The sequence below is a fragment of the Rutilus rutilus genome (assembly GCF_951802725.1).
Source record: "Rutilus rutilus genome assembly, chromosome: 17".
NCBI classification, from domain to species: domain Eukaryota; kingdom Metazoa; phylum Chordata; class Actinopteri; order Cypriniformes; family Leuciscidae; genus Rutilus; species Rutilus rutilus.
Window position 1 is genome coordinate 27,019,980 of NC_140230.1, and position 19,908 is coordinate 27,039,887.

Consider the following 19,908-nt stretch of genomic DNA (forward strand, 5'->3'; position numbering starts at 1 on the left):
AATCATATTTATTTTATCAAGTCGTTTATTTATTTATTTATTTTCCTATTATCACATTTATTTATCTATTTAACAAATTTTTTTATCTATTTATCTATTTATTTATTTATTTATTTATTTTTAATTTCTGCAGGTTTGGTCCTCCATAAGAAGTAGCAGGTCTGGATTTCTCTGATTATTCCACAATAAGCAGTTTCGTCCTTGCTTAATGTATGTGTGAGGCTGTGAGCTTAAATGGTCGAAGTTCAGCCTTATGTTTAGTGAGAGATTTAACAGTCTGAAAAGAGTTTTAGATCCGTCTTTCTAGCAGAACTTTCAAAGACCCAAAGATTGTTAAGAGGGGAGCAATATTTCATGCTGACTCCAAAAGAACAGGAATGCGAATTTGGGCCCAGTGAACTTTTGGTTTCTGCACTTGACATTCAAGGAAAATCAAAGAAGGTTGTGCCCGCAACATTAACACAATTCAAAACTCCTGATTAAGTAAAAATCCATTTTATTGATAAGAATACTCATTATAAGATGGGGCTAATTAGAAGAATGACTTTTTGACCCTGAAAGTTGCATCTTAGAAGAGCAAAAATGAAAGTAAATTATGAGTTCTTCAAAATAGTTTGACCCAAGCTAGTATTTTTACCGTAACTGACATTATCGCATAAATACCTGCACATAAACAACTCATCTACACTTCAGAGATCCTATCGTGCATATGATAGGAAATTCAAATTCACTAGTGTTTGTTAACATGGTCACTATGCTCTCAAAAGACTAACCAAATAGATAAAGCACTAATTTATCATTTCAATCTGCTAATCTGAACATTTTAGTCATTAATATTTAGATTGATTCATTTTTTATTAACATTAGGCATCTGTCAAAAAAGATCAGCAAAATCACTTTGTATGATTTTTTTAAAAAGTTTGGTTCATATTGTTTTGAAAACAAATTAATCTTTGTCCGTAGGCTCACAATAATAGAAAACTCAATGATGCAATAAATGGTTATACGAAAATGCTATATACATAATTAAGTTGTAAACACTTATGAAAACTTTTAGATGACTTCCTGCTTACAGTCAGCTTTTATATTCAGTTTAACACTTTGTGTTGATCTTAATGCTGGATGGAAATTATGCCATTTAACTGTCACTCTGACAGGAGTCATTTTGATGTCAGGAATTCTTCATAAGTTAAATTTACCTTCCTCTGAACATTTACAATGACAAGAAAACCTCAGATATCCTGATGGACTATAGAAAATTATTAATTATCAACAGGATTATGGATTTAAATGTGTGTCAGAGGAGGTAGATGCTTTTTTTTACTTGCATGTAGTCACTACATCTACCAGGGGATATTGGAAAAAACAGCTAAATACTGATCAACCAGTGTGTGGTTTGACACTGCGTGTAACAATTATTTGAAATATTGGTCTATAAATCCTACTGGATGTATTAAGTTTGTAGTTCCAAGTAAGTTTGTCAATCTTATCACATGTGCAATCAAGAGCTATTTGTTGCTGTGCTTTTACACTGTTAGAAATAAATCTGTGAATCTCTAAAACACAACACAAATATGGGTAAGACACCTGTTAAAATTCCAATACAGAAAATTCCTTTTTATTAAAGGGTCATTTATAGGTTTGGAATTGGAACAACTCTATGATGAGTAATTGACGACAGACTTTTCTTAACGTGTAGATTAAGAACCGTACCTTGTGAAACAGAATGTTGTTTTTGGCTTATAAACATGGTTTGAAACATGTTCCCATTGAGATGTCAAATAATTAATTTCAACTATAGGGAGGTTTATTTACAATTTTTTTTCATTTTCATATTGAAAAGTCAGGAAAAGTCAACAAGACAACAATCACAATCTGGAGATCACATCCTCTCCAAAAGCACAGTGAGGTCTCACATTGATTTTTTTTTTAAAACAACCAGATAAAGGCTAAACATAACATAGAGCCTTTAGATCTATTGCATCCAATCACATGACTCCCACAGCGCCCATGATTGAACTGGTTTGATTGACCCTAGACGGTATTAGAGTAGATGCAGTTGTTGTTGTTGTTGAGGGTCTCCACTTGGTGAGAGCGAGCGATGAAGGTCATGAGCATGTTCTGGAGCATCTCAGCTCTCATCTTGCTGATCTGCAGCACCTCCTCATGATTCACTTTCTCCTCACGACTGTAGTCAAGAGAAACCTTGTTGGTGATGAGTGATAGGCCAAGGACCCGCAGTCCGCAGTGCTTGGCTACTGTCACCTCAGGAACTGTGCTCATGCCTGTGAGGGCAGCAGGAAAAAAAGAGAAAGAGAGAGAGAGACTCTTAATTCAATTTCTGTTGTGGCGCAGTAGGTGATTCATTAATAAAGCAGACCAGGTCTGGGTCTCACTCTCGCATAACACTTAATGAGGACTATTGGGGTCCTGATGTATACACAGGAGAGAGGACGCACACAGGAACCAGTTGTTGACCGGTCTAGCCAGAGGAGCCTACTTAGCACATAACCCACACTGCTGTCGTTTGGTAATCGGAGTCCAATTATCTAAGACATCATTCAACTCATCAGAGGACCAGGAGTAAGTATAGTTTATGCCAATCATATGGACAAGAGAGTTATTCATATCACTGATTAACATAATCACATTGATTGAAGTGGGCTACTTTGGCCCTTTGGGTGGGCCTAATTTCCATCAGTTAATATGGCACGGCAGGTCTGCTAATATGGCACATCATTATTAACAAGCTATCATTTTCCTGAAGCACCGATTAAAGGAGAGGCACTACACAGTACACACAAAAGAAAACAGCAAGTTAAACCACTCAAACTCCTCAGAGAGAGGAAACCTGATGCAGCATAATTTTATTATTTATAAACTACATTATCCTCTTTATATACTAGTATTTATTAATTTTGAATTAGCTTTCACTATTATATTATCGGTTTTCAGTAAGTTTTAGTGATTTCTGTTATTTTTTTTGTACATTTTCATTAGTGTTTAGTTCTAATAAAATATTCTAGAACTAATAAGCATTTTTATTAGTTCTTTTTATATTTATATATACATTTATTTCAATATAAGTTTGTCATTTTAGTACTTCAAATTTTTTATTTCAGTTAGTTTCCAAAACAACATTTTTATTTTATTTTAAGTTTAAGATGATCAATTATTATTAATATTATTATCACAATTATAGAAAATTATTTATTATTAGTTTTAGCTTTAGTTTTAATTTTACAATAACAGCCCTGCTAAACATTGCAGCTTTTTCTGACCAAGAACCTTCCACTTAAACTGAAAGTGGGTCAGTGCATTTATTTCTATTATTATCTATTGTAACAAGTAATAACTTATTGCAACTATATGCTAATGGATGTTTTAATAAGAGTGGAATGGAATTTTTTCCCCTTTTTGATTTATTTTCATTTTTAACCATTTATTTCACCTAATTGATTAACTTTACCTCAAACTACTGTAGTCATGCAATAACCGATTTTTCAGGACAATGTAATTTATGAGTATGAAAAACCATACATTAAGAAAGGATTGTAAATAATTTAAAAAATATGACCTAATAGAATTGTTTAGAGTTTAGAATTGACACAGATTTTCTGACAAAAAATCAGTATTAAAATCACTGATGAAAATATAAAAAAATAAGAAATAAAAATGTCATGTTGTTTTGATGAGTGTGTTTCATATAAAGTGCTCCAATGTTTTTGACAACTTGAGTTGTGCATTTTCCCTGCGGCAGCTCAGAATTTTTTCATACGCGTTTTTGCCAGTTTTCCCCCTTTGTGACATACCAACAGAGTCGCTCCCCAAGATTTGCAGCATGCGTGCCTCTGCGATGGTCTCAAAGTTGGGTCCACTAACCATACAGTAGACCCCCTCATGCACAAAATTGGAGTAGCCCAGCTCAGTAGTGATATCCAAAACTAATTTCCTCAGGTCTTTGCTGTAAGCGTCAGACATACAAGGAAACCGGATCCCAAATCTGAGGAAGACAAGAAAGAACACGCACCATCACAATTCTGTAAAATAATAACTCTCACTCATTCACACTTTACTCTGCCTTTTTCTCTCCCTTATCTGCGTACCGTTCATCATTGGGTCCACACAGTGGGTGCTGTCCAGCAAACCCCGGCAAGTTAATATGGTCCTTAATGACCATAATGTCTCCCACTTTGAAATCCTGACAAAGACCTCCAGATGCGTTTGTTACGATAATGGTCTCCACACCCATCAGCTTGAAGATCCGCACGGGGAACGTGACCTGGAAAAATTCCCAAGAAAACACAAGCTGTTATACAGCAGGATCACTTTTCACTTTTAAATGATTAAATGAATGATACTTAGGCCTGGTTTAACAGAGGATTAGGTCTCTTAGTTAAATTAGGACATTTAAGTCGATTTTATAAACGTGCCTTAGAAAAAAAACATTACTGGCATGTTTCTTGAGACAAAACAATGGACTGGATTCTTAAAATATGCTTTCAGTTAAAACAACTCAAATGCATTTTAGTCCAGGACTAGGCTTAAGCCTTGTCTGTGAAACCAGAGGTACATGTTGGCCATACAATGGCCCCTTCAGGTCCAGTCATTTTTAATGGAATAAAAATATCATGTGGCAGGTGAGTCTTCTCAAAAATTGGATAAGAAAATAACTGACAGTACAGAAATAAAGCAAAACGAACAGAAGATTAATATTTATTTATATTTTTACATATTAATATGTGATGAAGTTTACACATTTATTTGATCAAATTTATAGGCTATTGGACAAAAAAAAAATTAAGAAGACCACGTGGGTATGACAATATCCACATGCTTGCAATGGTACCCCACAGTGCCTGGTAACCACAGTTTTAGGCAGGTATTAAATAAGCTTTAGTAATTCTAAATGGGATAAATATAGGGAGTGTAGAGCAGGGAGCCATTAAGGGAGGTGTCAGTGTGAGCAGGAGATGAATAATGAACTTGCGGGCTCAGTACAGCACATCTCAAGAGGGATGTCACAGTCTGTCAGCCTGCTCTCCAGCTGACGAACCAGGGTCGACGTGTGGGGTTTCCGTGAGCAACACGGCCATTACAGATATACACACACGGGCCGCCGAGGTGGACCAGAAAATACGCCTCAGTTTGGTACCCTTTAAATCAGAGATGACTTCTTTGTGGAACGTAAACTCTCAGAGATCAAATCGCTTCATATTTGAGTATTTAACTCTCCTCAGAGAATTTGTCTATAGGTGCTGCATTATAGGTTACCCGTCACCCGCAGTTTAATTAATGCGCACTATTATAGAGTAACAAGAAGAGAATCTTGTATGTCTTGGGACTGTATCATGAATTGGCATTTATTTCAATTTCAGGGAATTGGATTGGATTGGATTTCAGAATGGATTGCACTCAATGATTGCGTCATAGGCTATTTGCACGCGCTGTCTGTGTCCTTTTAGCACCGGATTCACTGAAGTAGTATGCAAATTAGATCTGTTAGATTTCTGTTATGTATAAGTCTGCATGTAAATAAAAACATGCATGAAACATTGATGTGAATTGAAATTATTTTATGATTTTGCCTGTATAGTTTCTTAAAACTTCTGTTAAAATTTTTTGTCAAATACAATTACAAAACAATTCAGCCAAGTAACAAGACGAACACTGCTGCAACAATATTACAGTAATATTAATACAGAAATCCTCTGAGGTCATTGCCACTATATCAGTAACTGAGATGCAAGATGGTGTCAATTGCTTTTGTAACAAGAGTGCGAGAGTCTGTGGTGTGAGAGAAATGAAAATCACGCCAGTTCAGTTTACTGTTGAGTGAAGTGACGTAAAGCATAAATATTAGGAAACATCAGATGGCTTAAACTGCTCAATGACACTTATATTACGAGGCCACACAATAATGACCTATCAACTCTCTTTTTGTTTCTGAACAATAGAACGCAGAAGTAGGGTAGTGGAATGAAAAACCCCCCAGTACAGTCTAGAGATGCGTACAGTTGAGACAAGCCCTCTAAATGCATCTGAACACCATAAAGCTGCTTTACTTGCTGCAGAGAAACAGAGGTCAGTGAAGGGCTAACTAATCTTGACTGTCCAATTACCCTCCGAAGCACATCTCTCCACAACAATGAGATCACTTAAAGAAGCCATAATAACTGTTTGTGTTACCAAGGGCAAACACGAAAGCAAGTTTGCATCATAAACTGTAATGGAAATGAGTTGGGTCCAATTTTAGGATACAGTGAGTTGGCACCGATTTGCACAGTGACTCACAGATATGAGTCAGCTAAAGCAAAATGAACAGTGGACTGAAGGTACAAAACCAGCTGTCACAGTTTGACAAAAGATTTAATAACCAGATTGGTTGAGCTTCTAAATTAATGAAAAAAAAAAAAAGACTAAACATTGCTAAGCAAAGAGGACACTGACAACGCACCGACAGAGCAGGTTACTTTTGATATGAAACAAAGTCTCAGCTTTCAAATTCTGTCACTTTTATTACAAAATTCAAACAAATGTGGCATGACAGATCGCTGTATCTGTGTTCCTCTTTATAGCACCAACGTAAACATACGTACATGAACATACGCTGAAAGATACAGTACAGCTTAGTAAAATCTATTAGTCTCATGTAGTCATTCAATGAGTGTTTCGACAGCAGAAAGACATGAATAAAACAGTTTATTGTGAACAATATGTCACGTAAAGCCAATCAATGACCATTTTACATGTTAGTTAGCTAGAAAAATTAACTCTAAAGAGGAGCATTTTGCTAAATATATACACTATATCATTTTTTTTTTTTTTTTACTCTTATATTGTTAAAAAATATTAGGCTATAACATTATTATAAAATCGCATTATATTAATTATATAAGAATGAGTTGTTAATTTTTAACCTTTAATAATAATGCCACAGCAGACAGGTTTCCCTGTATGTTTATGGCATTAGTTGAGAGAGATTTGATTCCTTAAGAAAAATGTATAGGCTTTTTACTCATTACTCTTACTCATATTTAGCCAAATGAATCAATATTGAATCAAGATCAGAATCGAGTCGCAAGCTTATGAATTGAATCACCCCTCACCACCCCATCCGTAATTCTCACTCCAGGCTAATCTGAAAAGTTGGCAGCCCTGCCTTACAATACATAATTAGATTCCCAATGCTATGGCAGGTTCTTCCGCTCAATCCTTGTCATTTTTTTTTAATAGAAACAGCAAATGAAAAAAAAAATATGTACCCAATGCTTCGCCCAAATGTTAGGATGTTGCGCTGGTAATGTCATGGGTGAAAATGTCATCATAAAATACTATAACAGGGACATTTGCCTCACTATTTTTTAACACCTGCCTGATTTGATCTGACACGCGAATTGTTTTCCTGCATCCTATTTAGGACAGATATGCAAATTGGGCTGCAGTGTGTGTTTATGCGCCACAGCCATTAAGACATTAAATACATAATAGTGCTGTGAAAAGCTCGAGTTTGATAATACAGGGGGATGATGGATTTAATGCCCCAGCCTCATATTAAGACTAAAAAGCTTTTGGCTGGCTGTAGAGGGCATGGTGGCCATGACAACTGATTGTAATGCATTGTGTCATGCTGTCAGGGCTGCAATTACAGTGACAGTCCCACTCCAGGGCAAGAGGTTGCAGATTCCTTGGTAAATTAGTAAAAAGTGGCTCTCTGGCCCCATGTGCAACAGATCATTTATTCCCCTGCAGACTTTGATGGAGAGAAAGCCAAGAGCTCACACAAATCATGCTGCTTGGTTGAACTCCGGGGTAAATTAACATTTGAAAACTTATAAATTAACAAGGACTTTTAACCGATGTGAAAATGTATTCATGATTAATATCAACATGCTAATGCATTCAGATCCTTTTTAAAGGAACAAAACTGTTTTCCTGTTCACAAAGGACTACGAGAGCAAGCTGAATATTATCAATGAACTGCTTTGATACGAGAGTGACAAGAGCAGTGAGCAGTTTGTTTCTCCTCCACACCTGCTTTCTCAGCATTCAGCCTCGGTATTCATGCATCTCCTGGTTGGGACAGATAAAGTTAATGACCCATACTGGAGGCAACAGCTCCTCTCTGTTTTAACAAATAGGAGCTGTTAACAATGAGTTTACTTGTCCTTGAGGTGATGCTAAAAAGAACCAAGGCCACTGCTTGAAACGCACATCACATTACTTTACACGACATTGATGCCACAGAGTAAACAAAAACGGGATTTGTGATATAGCTTTTACTTCAAGTAAAGAAACCACTGTGCTTGTAAGTATTATAAATGGATACAGCTAAGAACCGTATCGAAAGGCAAGATGAAGTTAAATCAGTTAAGGGCAAGATAAACAACAAGATGGCTGTGGTAGCACCTGCAATAGAGGCATCAAACTGTGTATTTGAGCTCACCTTGCACAATGAGTAACCCTCGTACAGATGGAACCTTCCTTGCATGAAGACACAGGACTCGCCTTTGATGTGACCAAACACCAGGCGCCCTTCATGACCAGGAACTATGCATAAAGAGACAAACATATCGGTGAAAAACATGCTTACTCTTTTTTTTTGTATAATATAATGTATATACCATATTAATATTTTATTAAAAAAATTATAATATATTTTTTTTAATTATATATATATAAAATCATCATCATGATTTACAATCATTGTAAATTGTAATTGTAATTGTAATTTTTTATATATATATATATGAAGAGTTCAGATGCAAAAAGAAATTTTCTTCTAGATTTATCATTTTTATAAAGCTTGTATATTTAAGTTAAGTAATTTCACTTAAATGACAATTAATAGGTCATTTGCATTGCCATTTAAGTGAAATTATTGAACTGAAATATACAAGCTTGATAAAAATGATCATTCTAGAAGAATTTCTTCTAAGAATTTGCACATTCTTAAATGATGCAAAACAGTGTGTTGAACCGCAATATGTTATGTATATATACAGTGCAATGCATAAGTGAATACACCCATGCTAAAGTTGACTAAAAAGAGGAATAAAAAATCATATTTTGGAAATTGAACTTAATGCCTTAATTAAAAAAATTAGGAAAAATCCAACCTTTAAGGACACCAATTTTCTTTGTGAATGAATAATGTATCGTAAATAAATAAATGTTCTTCCTTAAAATACATGGTGCATAAGTGAGTACACCCCTATGTTAAATTCCCATAGAGGCGGGCAGATTTTTATTTTTAAGTATTTTTTTTTATTTTTTGTTTAGGATACTATGCATCCTGATAAAGTTCCCTTGGCCTTTGGAATTAAAATAGCCCCACATCATCACATAGCCTTCACCATACCTAGAGATTGGCATGGTTTTATTTCAGTTAGCCTAATAGCTAGTTTGATTTGCATTGAGAGATGATCTTATGGAAAGTACTCCATGCCAATCTCTAGGTATGGTGAAGGCCATGTGATGATGTGGGGCTATTTTATTCCAAAGGCCAAGGGAACTTTATCAGGATGCATAGTATCCTAAAAAAATTTTTTTTAAATACTTAAAAATAAAAATCTGCCTGCCTCTATGGGAATTTAACATAGGGGTGTACTCACTTATGCACCATGTATTTTAAGGAAGAACATTTATTTATTTACGATACATTATTCATTCACAAAGAAAATTGGTGTCCTTAAAGGTTGGATTTTTCCTAATTTTTTAAATTAAGGCATTAACTTCAATTTCCAAAATATGATTTTTTATTCCTCCTTTTAGTCAACTTTAGCATGGGTGTATTCACTTATGCATTGCACTGTATATATATATATATATATATATATATATATATCCAAATATACCAACTTGAGGAGATAATATCACGAGAGCAACGTTTTTGGAGGTAAAGGATAAAGGGAGACACATTGTAATTGCAGCATATCACATAACTAAGAACGACAAACTCTACAAAACAATTTAGGGCCAGATTTACTAATCAGGGTAAATTAACGCAGCCATGGCAAGCGCAAAATGGGTTAAGAAATGCTTTTTTGGGTGTTAAATAATGGCTCAAATAGACTACCGCAAACCTCACGTGGCATGATTTATTTAAATACTCTCCATAAACTCTGAAACTGAAAGGGAAACTCCAACAAATGCATATGAAATAAGGTCAGGTGCAAAAAACAACTGTCCACACATTTCCATCTCTAATTTTTCACTGCAAGTCTTAAGTAAATCATGTAAGTAGTTTTTGTTTAATGCCAAGTTTGGCATACTAAATTTGGTCCTTAGTCTGTGAAAAATAAATAAATATGACTCTACCACAGTGTGATGTATGAAGCTTCTTAATAATAAAAATGCAATGTATTGGGCTCTAAAGCTGTCTCTCCCCAGTAAAGAACCTCCTGCTGTAAAAAATGTACTCTTTGCTCTCTCCCTAATATATTACGTCTACCTAAGGGGTTATTCATCTAATGCGAAACCTCTCTGTAATGTGCAAATAAAAGGTCAGATGCTGCCATTGATAACAGATGTCATCTAATCATTTTCTATTATATGGCGTTAACTGACTAATGACTGTCTCCAAATCGAAGAGATCATGCTGGCTTGGCTGTATTTAGAAGTTCATTGATTTGCATTTGTATGTTCACTTTGCTCATTCAACAATCTTAAAAAAGCGAATACCTGCTGCTTAGGGATGACTGCTGACGTCATCAAGAATGGCATTAGTGAGACTGATTGTGTATCATTAGTGTACGAACAGGTGGAGCAAACATTGTTTTCTAACGTTATGAGCCAGTAGGAGGCTGCAGTTTGTTTGTGGCTTCAGGAACTTACTTTGACATGTGAACAGGCCGACTGAGCCAAGTGACTATAAGCTTATGTAAATATAACCTTGAATTTTGGCCGATGAGATGTGTTTGGCCCTAAAACCTGCAGCGTAATGAGGTTCTGCTGGAATAATAGCTCTGTTTTTCCAGGGGCCGATTCCTCTTTTCTTGCACGAGCATTGATGAATGGCTCTGAGAAAAAAACTCATTCAGAGAGGGGGCTTATTACACTCACCGTGAAATGTATTTCCTGCAACATTGTAAAAATGAATGAGCAAATGAACGTTTCAGTGCATGCCGCCTGAGTTTTTTTAAAATCAGATTGTCACAAATTGACAAAACAGTGAGTGTAATGAGAACAGTTCTGAGATAAATTTAGTAATGCTTAAAAATGACTAATTATCGAAATTAGTTTTAATGAAAAATTAGTGACATATTCAAGAAGTACATATTTTGAAAGTTATACAGTGTATTTATACACACTGTTTAACTTTCAAAATATGTATTATTATAATTTTTTTATATATATTAATCTGTCTAATATATATATATATAGATTAATATAATAAAAAATATACAAAATAATAATAATATGCACTTGAATGCAATATGAATAATTAAGTATAATCATATTAATATTATAATTGTATACTATAATGACTTTTACTACCTGTAGCAGTTATGTGTGAGTATATTGTCTATTTTGTCCATATTTTGACTGATTTGATTTTGATTTGACACTTGCTGATTTATATGAATGATGCAATGGGCAATGTGAAGAATTTATTATTTAAAAAATGAGCACAGAGCATCCATAGTTCATTCTCATTATTCAAACTGTCAGTCATTTCTCTGTTAGTCTCCATAAACCAGCGAATTTAAATTATGAAGTGGATTAGACAAAGAATGACAACACAAATGGATTCTAAGACCCTTATTATACTTTCCCTTATTTACAAGGGCTCTTATTCTTCAGCCATCCGTCATACACACACACACACTACAGGTAGTGCAAATATCATTTGATGCATCTGAACACTTCCCAAGATTATTCACCTCACCATATTAATATTTAAACCTGTCAAAGATATCATAACTCCCTGTGGCAGATATTAGGGGCTATTTTTGCTCCAGTCATAATATTTTATTCATAGGCAGTAGTTATTCATTTTGTAGCTCATATTACCAGGAGCTGGGCATAATTTGTTAACCATACAATACAATGAGGGACAGAATGAAAACCTCTGTGCTTTCAGATTCCCTCCAACAACTCCTGTATCTGTCTAGTGGCATTTTATAGACTCAACATGCTGACTGAAATTACCACACTATGTAAATTAACATAAGAACATCCACCGACTTCATCCTTTGCTTTATTACTGCATATGCCAACTAAAATGTATTGTGTAGCATTGCTATGAGGGTTGTTTCTTTCGAAAGAGAGGAGCAAGAAAGAAATGTATTCAGCTCTGATACACTTCCATGAATCCGGTACCTGTGCTCACTGGGAAATTGGGAATGTCCTCATAGCGGATGATCTGTTTATTTGAGACACTGTCTGCAAGAAGTCCCAGTCCAGAGCCGCACACGATAGCTATCTTTGGCCTGTGTCTCGTCCTGCTCAGCAGCCATTCTGTAGTCAGTTTGCAGTCATCAAAGGAACAGCAGCTGAGTCGGGAGAAAGAAAGATACATTAGAACAGGTCACATTGATAATTGCTCAAATTGTGTCTGATAAGATACAAAGTGCAAATAAACAATCATCTGATTATCAGCCAATGCTTACAATGAGAAACATGATAATCTTTCGAAGATCATCAAGACATTTTTATGCAATATCAACATCATATCATGATCAGATATCACTACACCATATATCTTTGACATTAAATTCCACCATAATGTAAGAACAATCAACCTTCACTGTATTAATTTTTCATCATTTTTTATTACATCCCAAGATTTCCGGAGTCAGTTATGGAAATATAATGGCATAGCACACAGGAAATTAACTAACATAAATGAAACCACAGAGACCCTCTTGATAGTTAAAAATATGCTGGTAGCAAAAAAGCTGAGAATATAAAGCTGGCGTAATGTGGTTAAAGCACAAAAGGTAAAAAGCTTAGTAGCAATCACAGTGAAAATGCAAACAGTGGACACATTTACAGTTTCTAAAAGCAGTTTTGATGAGTCATAAACGCAAATTTACAGCATGCAGTTGTCAAGGCTCTATTTCATTTGCATCTCATTTGAAGATAATTCTGCATAGTCTTCATATTGTGACTCAGCTGTGTTTGGCAGAGCTGATATTTTTTATTGGCCTTACTGATTTGATTAAATGCATAAAGGATCTTACTCTAAGATAACAGATGTGAATCCAAATTACAACTCTTATCAACTCTTTAAGTAAACAGACAATGTAAATATGTTTTCAGCAAATATGTTCCTTTACTCATTGTATAGTATATATCAATGACATAAAACTAAAATTTACCATGAGTTTTCCTTGGTGTGCATGATCTCAGTCACAAGTAGTCACAGGCTGACAGCACCTGGAAAAAGTGTGCACTTGCTCTATGAGAACAGATAAGAAAGATACAGCCTAGAATAACCCCTCAAAGAACTATAAGGTCTCGTCTCATTGGCTGCATTAATGGTGAGAGCAGGAAATAATCCTTTCCAAGAAATTATATGACCCTGTCCCCTGAGAAACTTTACTTTCAGACACTAAAATAAATGCAATTTACTCAAAATGCAGACAACCGTGAAAAAAGCTATAGTGTAGAGGCTATTATGCACTGTCTTTTATGTTAGATCTACTGGTAACTAAAAATGGGTTGAGAACTATCACTTAGATTATGGGTCTTAAAGTGATGGTTCACCTAAAAATTAAAAATCCTGTCATCATTTACTCAACCATCCAATCTTGGCTCTGACTTTTTTCTTCAAAACACACACAAAACAACTATCTATGAACTATCTCTTCAAGAGGTAATGTTCTGACTTAAGGAAACTTAAACAAATATTTTGTTCTGTATAAAGCTGCATTTTTACAGTGACATTAGCTTGAGAAAATAATCACTCATTGTCTACCCACACCAGTCTATGCGAGGTAGCGTGACTTAGACTATGGTAAATAGCAAACACTTTTACATGTTTGTGCATTTTGCTGAGCTGTGTGATTACTGTATACATTATAGCTTAGAGCTTCGAGGTCCATTATAATTCTCTAAAGCCCTAATACTGTGGCTTAGAAATGGATTGGCAGACTCAGTGTTGGAAAGGTGCGACTCTAAATCTAAATATGCTGATGCATTTACAGTAGTGTCTGAAACATCATTTTTACTCATAGATATTGAGCGGAATCCAAAGATAGAAAACTTAGTGTAATACAGAAAATAACCTAATCTGAACACTATATGAAAAAACCACAAATAGGCAAAATATGTCACTTATTGTTTTTCACTAAATGCATAAAATTGTGACTTTTATTATTTATGCATTTACATACTTTTTTGAATGAAACAAGCTTAGTATCAGGACTCTTTATTTTGTGCCAGGGGTCCAAGGTAGTTCCTGTCAATGAGTAACATAACCAGATGTTTAAATTATATAACAGATAGGCCTATATGATACCCACACAAAGCAGACTGACAGACAGAAAAGTGAATGGATTAATCATTCATTCTACTTTTACTGAGTTCAGATGGTTCAAAGATTTGTCAAGTGCATATTTCCAACTGAAAAAGAACATAGGGACACACAGATCATGACTATCTGTACACACATAGGCTAACTATTAACCTAGCTCTGTTAGCATAGGTCAACTCACTATCAACAGATCACATAAAAACTAAAAATTTTGCCATTTCACAAGTTTAAAGGGATAGTTCACCCAAAAATGAAAATTTTGTCATCATTTAATCACCTTCAAGTTGTTCCAAACCTGTATGAGATTCTTTGTTCTGTTGAACACAAAATAAGATATTGTAAAGAATGTTGGATGTTTTTGGGTGAACTATCCAACTAACTATTTAATTTTGTAAAAGTTTTCAATTCAGTAGGAAGAATGAATGCCTTATCGAATCAGGACATTGATAAGTTAAGTATTATTCCGTATAGTAATGTTAACGTTACTCTGTTTATTAGTATTTAGCTTATAGGTCCTTTACATACAATCTGCAAGCAATCACATCATCATCGCATGGCACAAGCTGATTGGCCTCTGCTGATCCTGCAGTCAATGTGATTGCTTGCTCAAAATGTAAACAGTCTGGTTCATTGTTTGCTGTAAGCTAGTCCTGCAGTGCGCTATCAGAGTTCCTCTGAAACCCTCCACCTCCCCCAGCTCCACCTGCCTACATCTGCTATGGGATTTTCTATGGGACACTATTTATGCAGCAGCATATCTTACATGCTAACACTAGCATGCCTGTGCATCTATTAGCAGTAGCAAGTCCATACTTGCTCTGCAGCAGCAACGAAATCAGCAAATTCTTGTGCACCAAATCAGCATTTTAGAATTCCGAAGGATCATGTGACATTGGACTGGAGTGTATGACTGGAGTGATGGCTTCTTTTTTCTGTATGTATCTAACAAGACTTTATCAGACAGACAGACAAATATATTTGTCAAGTCAATACAATCAAAATCTGACAATCTCCATCTGGACTGCTATTGGACTGGTGTTGTGTTTTGATCAGATTTCATTTGATGAGCCCTGCAGGGAGGACGGGTGAGACTGACCATGACTGTTTGTCCAGACATACAATCTGCCAGCTGTCTCACCAACATACAGGTGCTGGCAGAGCTGTGGGGTCCCTTCAGTTAGCAAACAATCTTCCACCGACCCATCAGAAGAGGGGAGCGGGAGGGTGTGGTCAAGGTAAATGAACATTTTAAGAACTGGCAGTGACTGTTATGTATTGCATGTGTGTGTTTAATGGATGACTTGGCATGGATATCAGACATTGTTCACTCATCACAACATAGCTAGTTGATGCTGAGCAAGTGAATAACCTGCCAGTTCAGATAAAGATGCAACAATATAAAGACACTCAAACACTACAGACAGACCAACTAAAAGCCACACACACATACACAAAATTATTTGATAAGATTTCGATAATGATGCATGCTATTTAAAAACAGTATATTACATCACACACTCTCCAGTACGATAAAATCACTTTTGAAAATCACATAATTGTGAAACATATTTGCAGTCACAGATTAAGAAAGTCAAGCAAACCCTGAAACTTACAAGAAAACTTACATTGAAACTTACCAACAATAAACTTACATTGATCGGGTGATGTAGCATGTATCATACCTTCATCATTGTTGTAGCAGAAGTATTTTCAAAAAGGCTCCCTTCCGTATCACCTATATCAATTCTATAATGCATCCAGACTGGTTTAATTGCACATAGCTTCACTAACATCAGCTCAATGGACTTAGATCAACCTATAATTAATCATCTCACCTAACTTTATTGAGGTCAAAGGTTAATGAGCCATCAAGTCTATATTCGCTGGGTGTCCGTGACTTAAATGTCAAGCCTGAAACCTCTAGACTCTCCTGACTGGTTTGCTCCACAAGCAATTTGTAAGATGACTAGACTAATAATGACATCACTTTACTAAGAGTCAATACCATCTTACTTTTGAATCAATATATGATCTTTGTGGAATTCTTCCTTCATCTCTCCTCTGTCAGAAAACATTGCTTATTTAACTGCGGGAAAAAATCGACTTGTTTCTCTTGGGCATTTTAAATCGATAATATTTCTGCTTCTGACTCACATTGTTCATGGATCTTCTGCCAATAAAGCACTTCAAGGTCACATTGTGCGAGTATGCAAAATCAGATATTACATATCCAGGCCAAGATCTCTGAATAAAAAACAAATATAAGTAAAATATATATTTCCTTTGTTGTCAACAGATTAATCATCATAGTCCCAATAAGTTTCTGTCCCAACGAGCTTGAGAAATCAGACTCAATTAGGCTAGCCTACATGTAAATGGAACAAACTGCTGATGCAATCAGGGAAGCACATATCCAGATCTATAAATCTGTGCGTCACATCAGCAATTTCTCAGCTGAGAGGTCAGGACTAATCATGTATTAATAATGATCTTACAGCACAGTCATTGTGAAGCTGTTCATGATTCTGTCATTGTTTACTCGTTCCAAACTTGAATTACTTACTTTCTTCTGTGGAATGCAAAAGGGGTGTTTACTGTATGTGAATTTGGGCATTTTCTATAAATCAACACATTAATAATTACATGACACCATGTTTTACCTTTACATCGACCTCATAAGTTAGATTGAAAGTAGCTTATTTGTCATTTAAGTTCTCAAACCGGTCTTATAATTGTTATTAAGAAAATCATGAATCGTGAAAAGCAAGTAATGCAAAAGAGTAAAAAAAAAAAAAAAAACATATAGAATAATAGATATAAAATGTCTCAAATATTGCAATCTATTGCTAAATTCTGCATATGTGTCTATTTTAAAGCCAGGACTGAGATTTTTGATGCATAGTGAAAATTGATATGAGAGAAGGCAGCAGATTGTGAATTTGTCATTTCATTTCTGCCTTTAATGGTTATGCACATACAAACACACACAGAGGAATGTTTGGGAACAGCAAAATCAAACTTCAATCACTGATACAAATTTATACCACTCCGATGCTAGAAATGTCTTGTGTAATGTCACAGAACGGGTTTTACATTATCCCCAAAAATGCTTAATGTTCCTTGAATGGAATTTTCTTCTGGTAAATCAGCTGAGGAAACTGGGAAATTACTTTTTGACAAATCACACGTGAAACACCATTTTCTATTAATCTTTGAATAAATTCAATTGCAAACGAAGGTAGGCCTATATAATTCAGATCTCATTCTCCATACATACATGAATACAGCCTATGTGTGTGTGTGTGTGTGTGTGTGATTACTGATTAGCTTACTGTTTGCGTACATAGATATTAGATAATTATATAATCCATCTCATTCCTATCTCTATGTTGCGTTAAGTAACGACACGGGCACTGGCAGGGTTTTTGTCCACTATTAGTAGCCTACATCGCTGAAGTGGCTGTGACGCGATTACCTGGTCACGTAATAAAACGTCACTGTGTATTTATCAACGGCTTTGCTGTATTTGTCAGAACGGTTATCAACATTGTATTGTAATTTGTTTGTCGTGCTATTTCGTTGTCCAAACTTTCTAAACGTAACTTACCGTCAACAAATATTCGATCATCCTCCATTTCTGTTTTCTCCAGACTGAAGAAAACAAGATGACATTTCCGGTAAGTGAATGCTTGGTTTTTACATTTCAGTGTTAGATTTTTTTTAGAGAAAGAACGTTACCTTTCGAAAGGGAACTCGCGCTGCGTCGAATGACGCTCTGGGGATCGCCTCACGCCCGTTTACTCAGCACGAGAAGGCTGATTGTTTCAGAAGTGTGCTGAGTGCTGACCTGTGCCCATTGAGATATTTGACGCCCGCTGACACACATGAACTGTGCATTTTCTGTCAAAATGGGTGAAGAGCACGCACAGGCGGTTCTCGATGGAGGTAAATCTGTGCAAACTGTGAGTGTTTTTCTTTGATGCTCTGCTCTTGTCTGGCCCTCTTCTCGAGTGAGGAGGGCTCAGCATCTGGACCTCGTGGTTCAGGTCCCGCTCGTGGTGAGGCAGAGTGGCGACTTGCATCATGGGGTTCCCAGAAGGATCTCACTGATCGCCTTGAGAGGGGTGTAAACCTCTCAGACGATTCGGCGGCTGATGAGGGTGAGTTGCAGGTGGATGACGAAAACTATTTTCCTACTGTCCCTCTTTAGGACGAGCAGGAGATGGATGATGAGGGTAATAATCAGGTAGATCCTGAACCCTCTCAGCCACTCTGCCCTGTGTATGCTGAGCTGGTGGATGTTATGGGACGCACCACTGGCAGACTGCAGCTGCCGTGGCGGCACGTTAGGGTAGAGACCGCTTGCGGCAGGGTTGACGATCAGTTTCTCCCCAGCCATAGACCACCTGCTCAGGCGAGCCTTTCATTTCTTCCTGATCTTCACAAGGAGATCAGGAGGGCATGGAAGAACCCATACTCTGCCCGGATCCACCTGCCCGGCTAGTTTCGCTGATGTTGAGTGGATCGAAGAGGATGGGTACATGTTGATGCCGCCTATTGACAAGACATTTGCGAACCATACGTACAGATGGTAGGCCCTTGACTCTGGGGCCTCCATTGAGGCAGAGTGGCATATGTTGTACTCCCCTTGCTTAAAGGGTGTTGCTTTGTTGCTGAGTACACTGCCTTCGGCAATGTGATTAGGTACCAGGATGCTGTAGGCACTGTATAAACAGCTTATCTGCCAACGAAGGCTGCGCGGTTATGTGGTAGGCCTCACCAGGCCTCCCGGAAGGTGAGTTTCCACATTTGGTGGTTACCAGGTACCAGGCCTCACCAGGCCTCCCTGTAAGTGGTTTCCCAGCGATGCTGAGTTCGGGCAGCTAGTGGCCGCTTGCTATCAGTTCAGCTGGCCTTAGCAGGCAGCTTCTGAAGGCGAGCTTGCGTCCTGGTTCGACTAAAGTATTCATTCTCTGCTACTGGTTCCTTCCCGGAAACCTCTTTTTATCCTGCCTACAGCCTGGTTTGCCTGCGAGTCTGGTCAGATGGTCGTAGGCCTCTCGTGAGGCCTCCCAGTTAGATCAGCCCTTAGGCCTTCTCCGGGTAGATCCGTGGATCAAGCAGAGAAACTCCGCTCGCTGGCAAGGGTTGTAAGCGCTATGCTGAGTCATGCTCTCCGGGATACCCCATCTCTGAGATCTGGGCTGAGTGGTTAACTGTCAGCTTTGCAGTCCCTCGGGTTGGATGCCTTATCTAAAGGCAAGTGTCCAGAGGCTCTGTTGTCGGACAGACAGGAAGCTGGCCAGGCTGAAGTATCCAATGTAAGTGACACCAGGTCAGGCCTTCCTGGTGGCATTTTGGGTGAGTATGTTCCCCTGAATAGTGATTGGCTGGGACTCCTTTGTGTTACCTAGGCACATTCAGTA

At 36.8% G+C, this 19,908-nt stretch overlaps 1 protein-coding gene across 1 annotated transcript; it reads right to left on the reverse strand.

Annotated features, from left to right (window-relative positions):
• Positions 1 to 1,806: 1,806 nt before the first annotated feature.
• Positions 1,807 to 13,458, reverse strand: pnp4b (purine nucleoside phosphorylase 4b). The gene is made up of 6 exons (XM_084385637.1): positions 13,326 to 13,458; positions 12,325 to 12,497; positions 8,447 to 8,550; positions 4,107 to 4,282; positions 3,813 to 4,003; positions 1,807 to 2,285 (listed from the first exon to the last, which is right to left on the reverse strand). Exons 1-6 carry the CDS (start codon positions 13,346 to 13,348, stop codon positions 2,035 to 2,037), a joined length of 918 nt encoding a protein of 305 aa, XP_084241763.1. The 5' UTR covers positions 13,349 to 13,458; the 3' UTR covers positions 1,807 to 2,034.
• Positions 13,459 to 19,908: the final 6,450 nt, after the last annotated feature.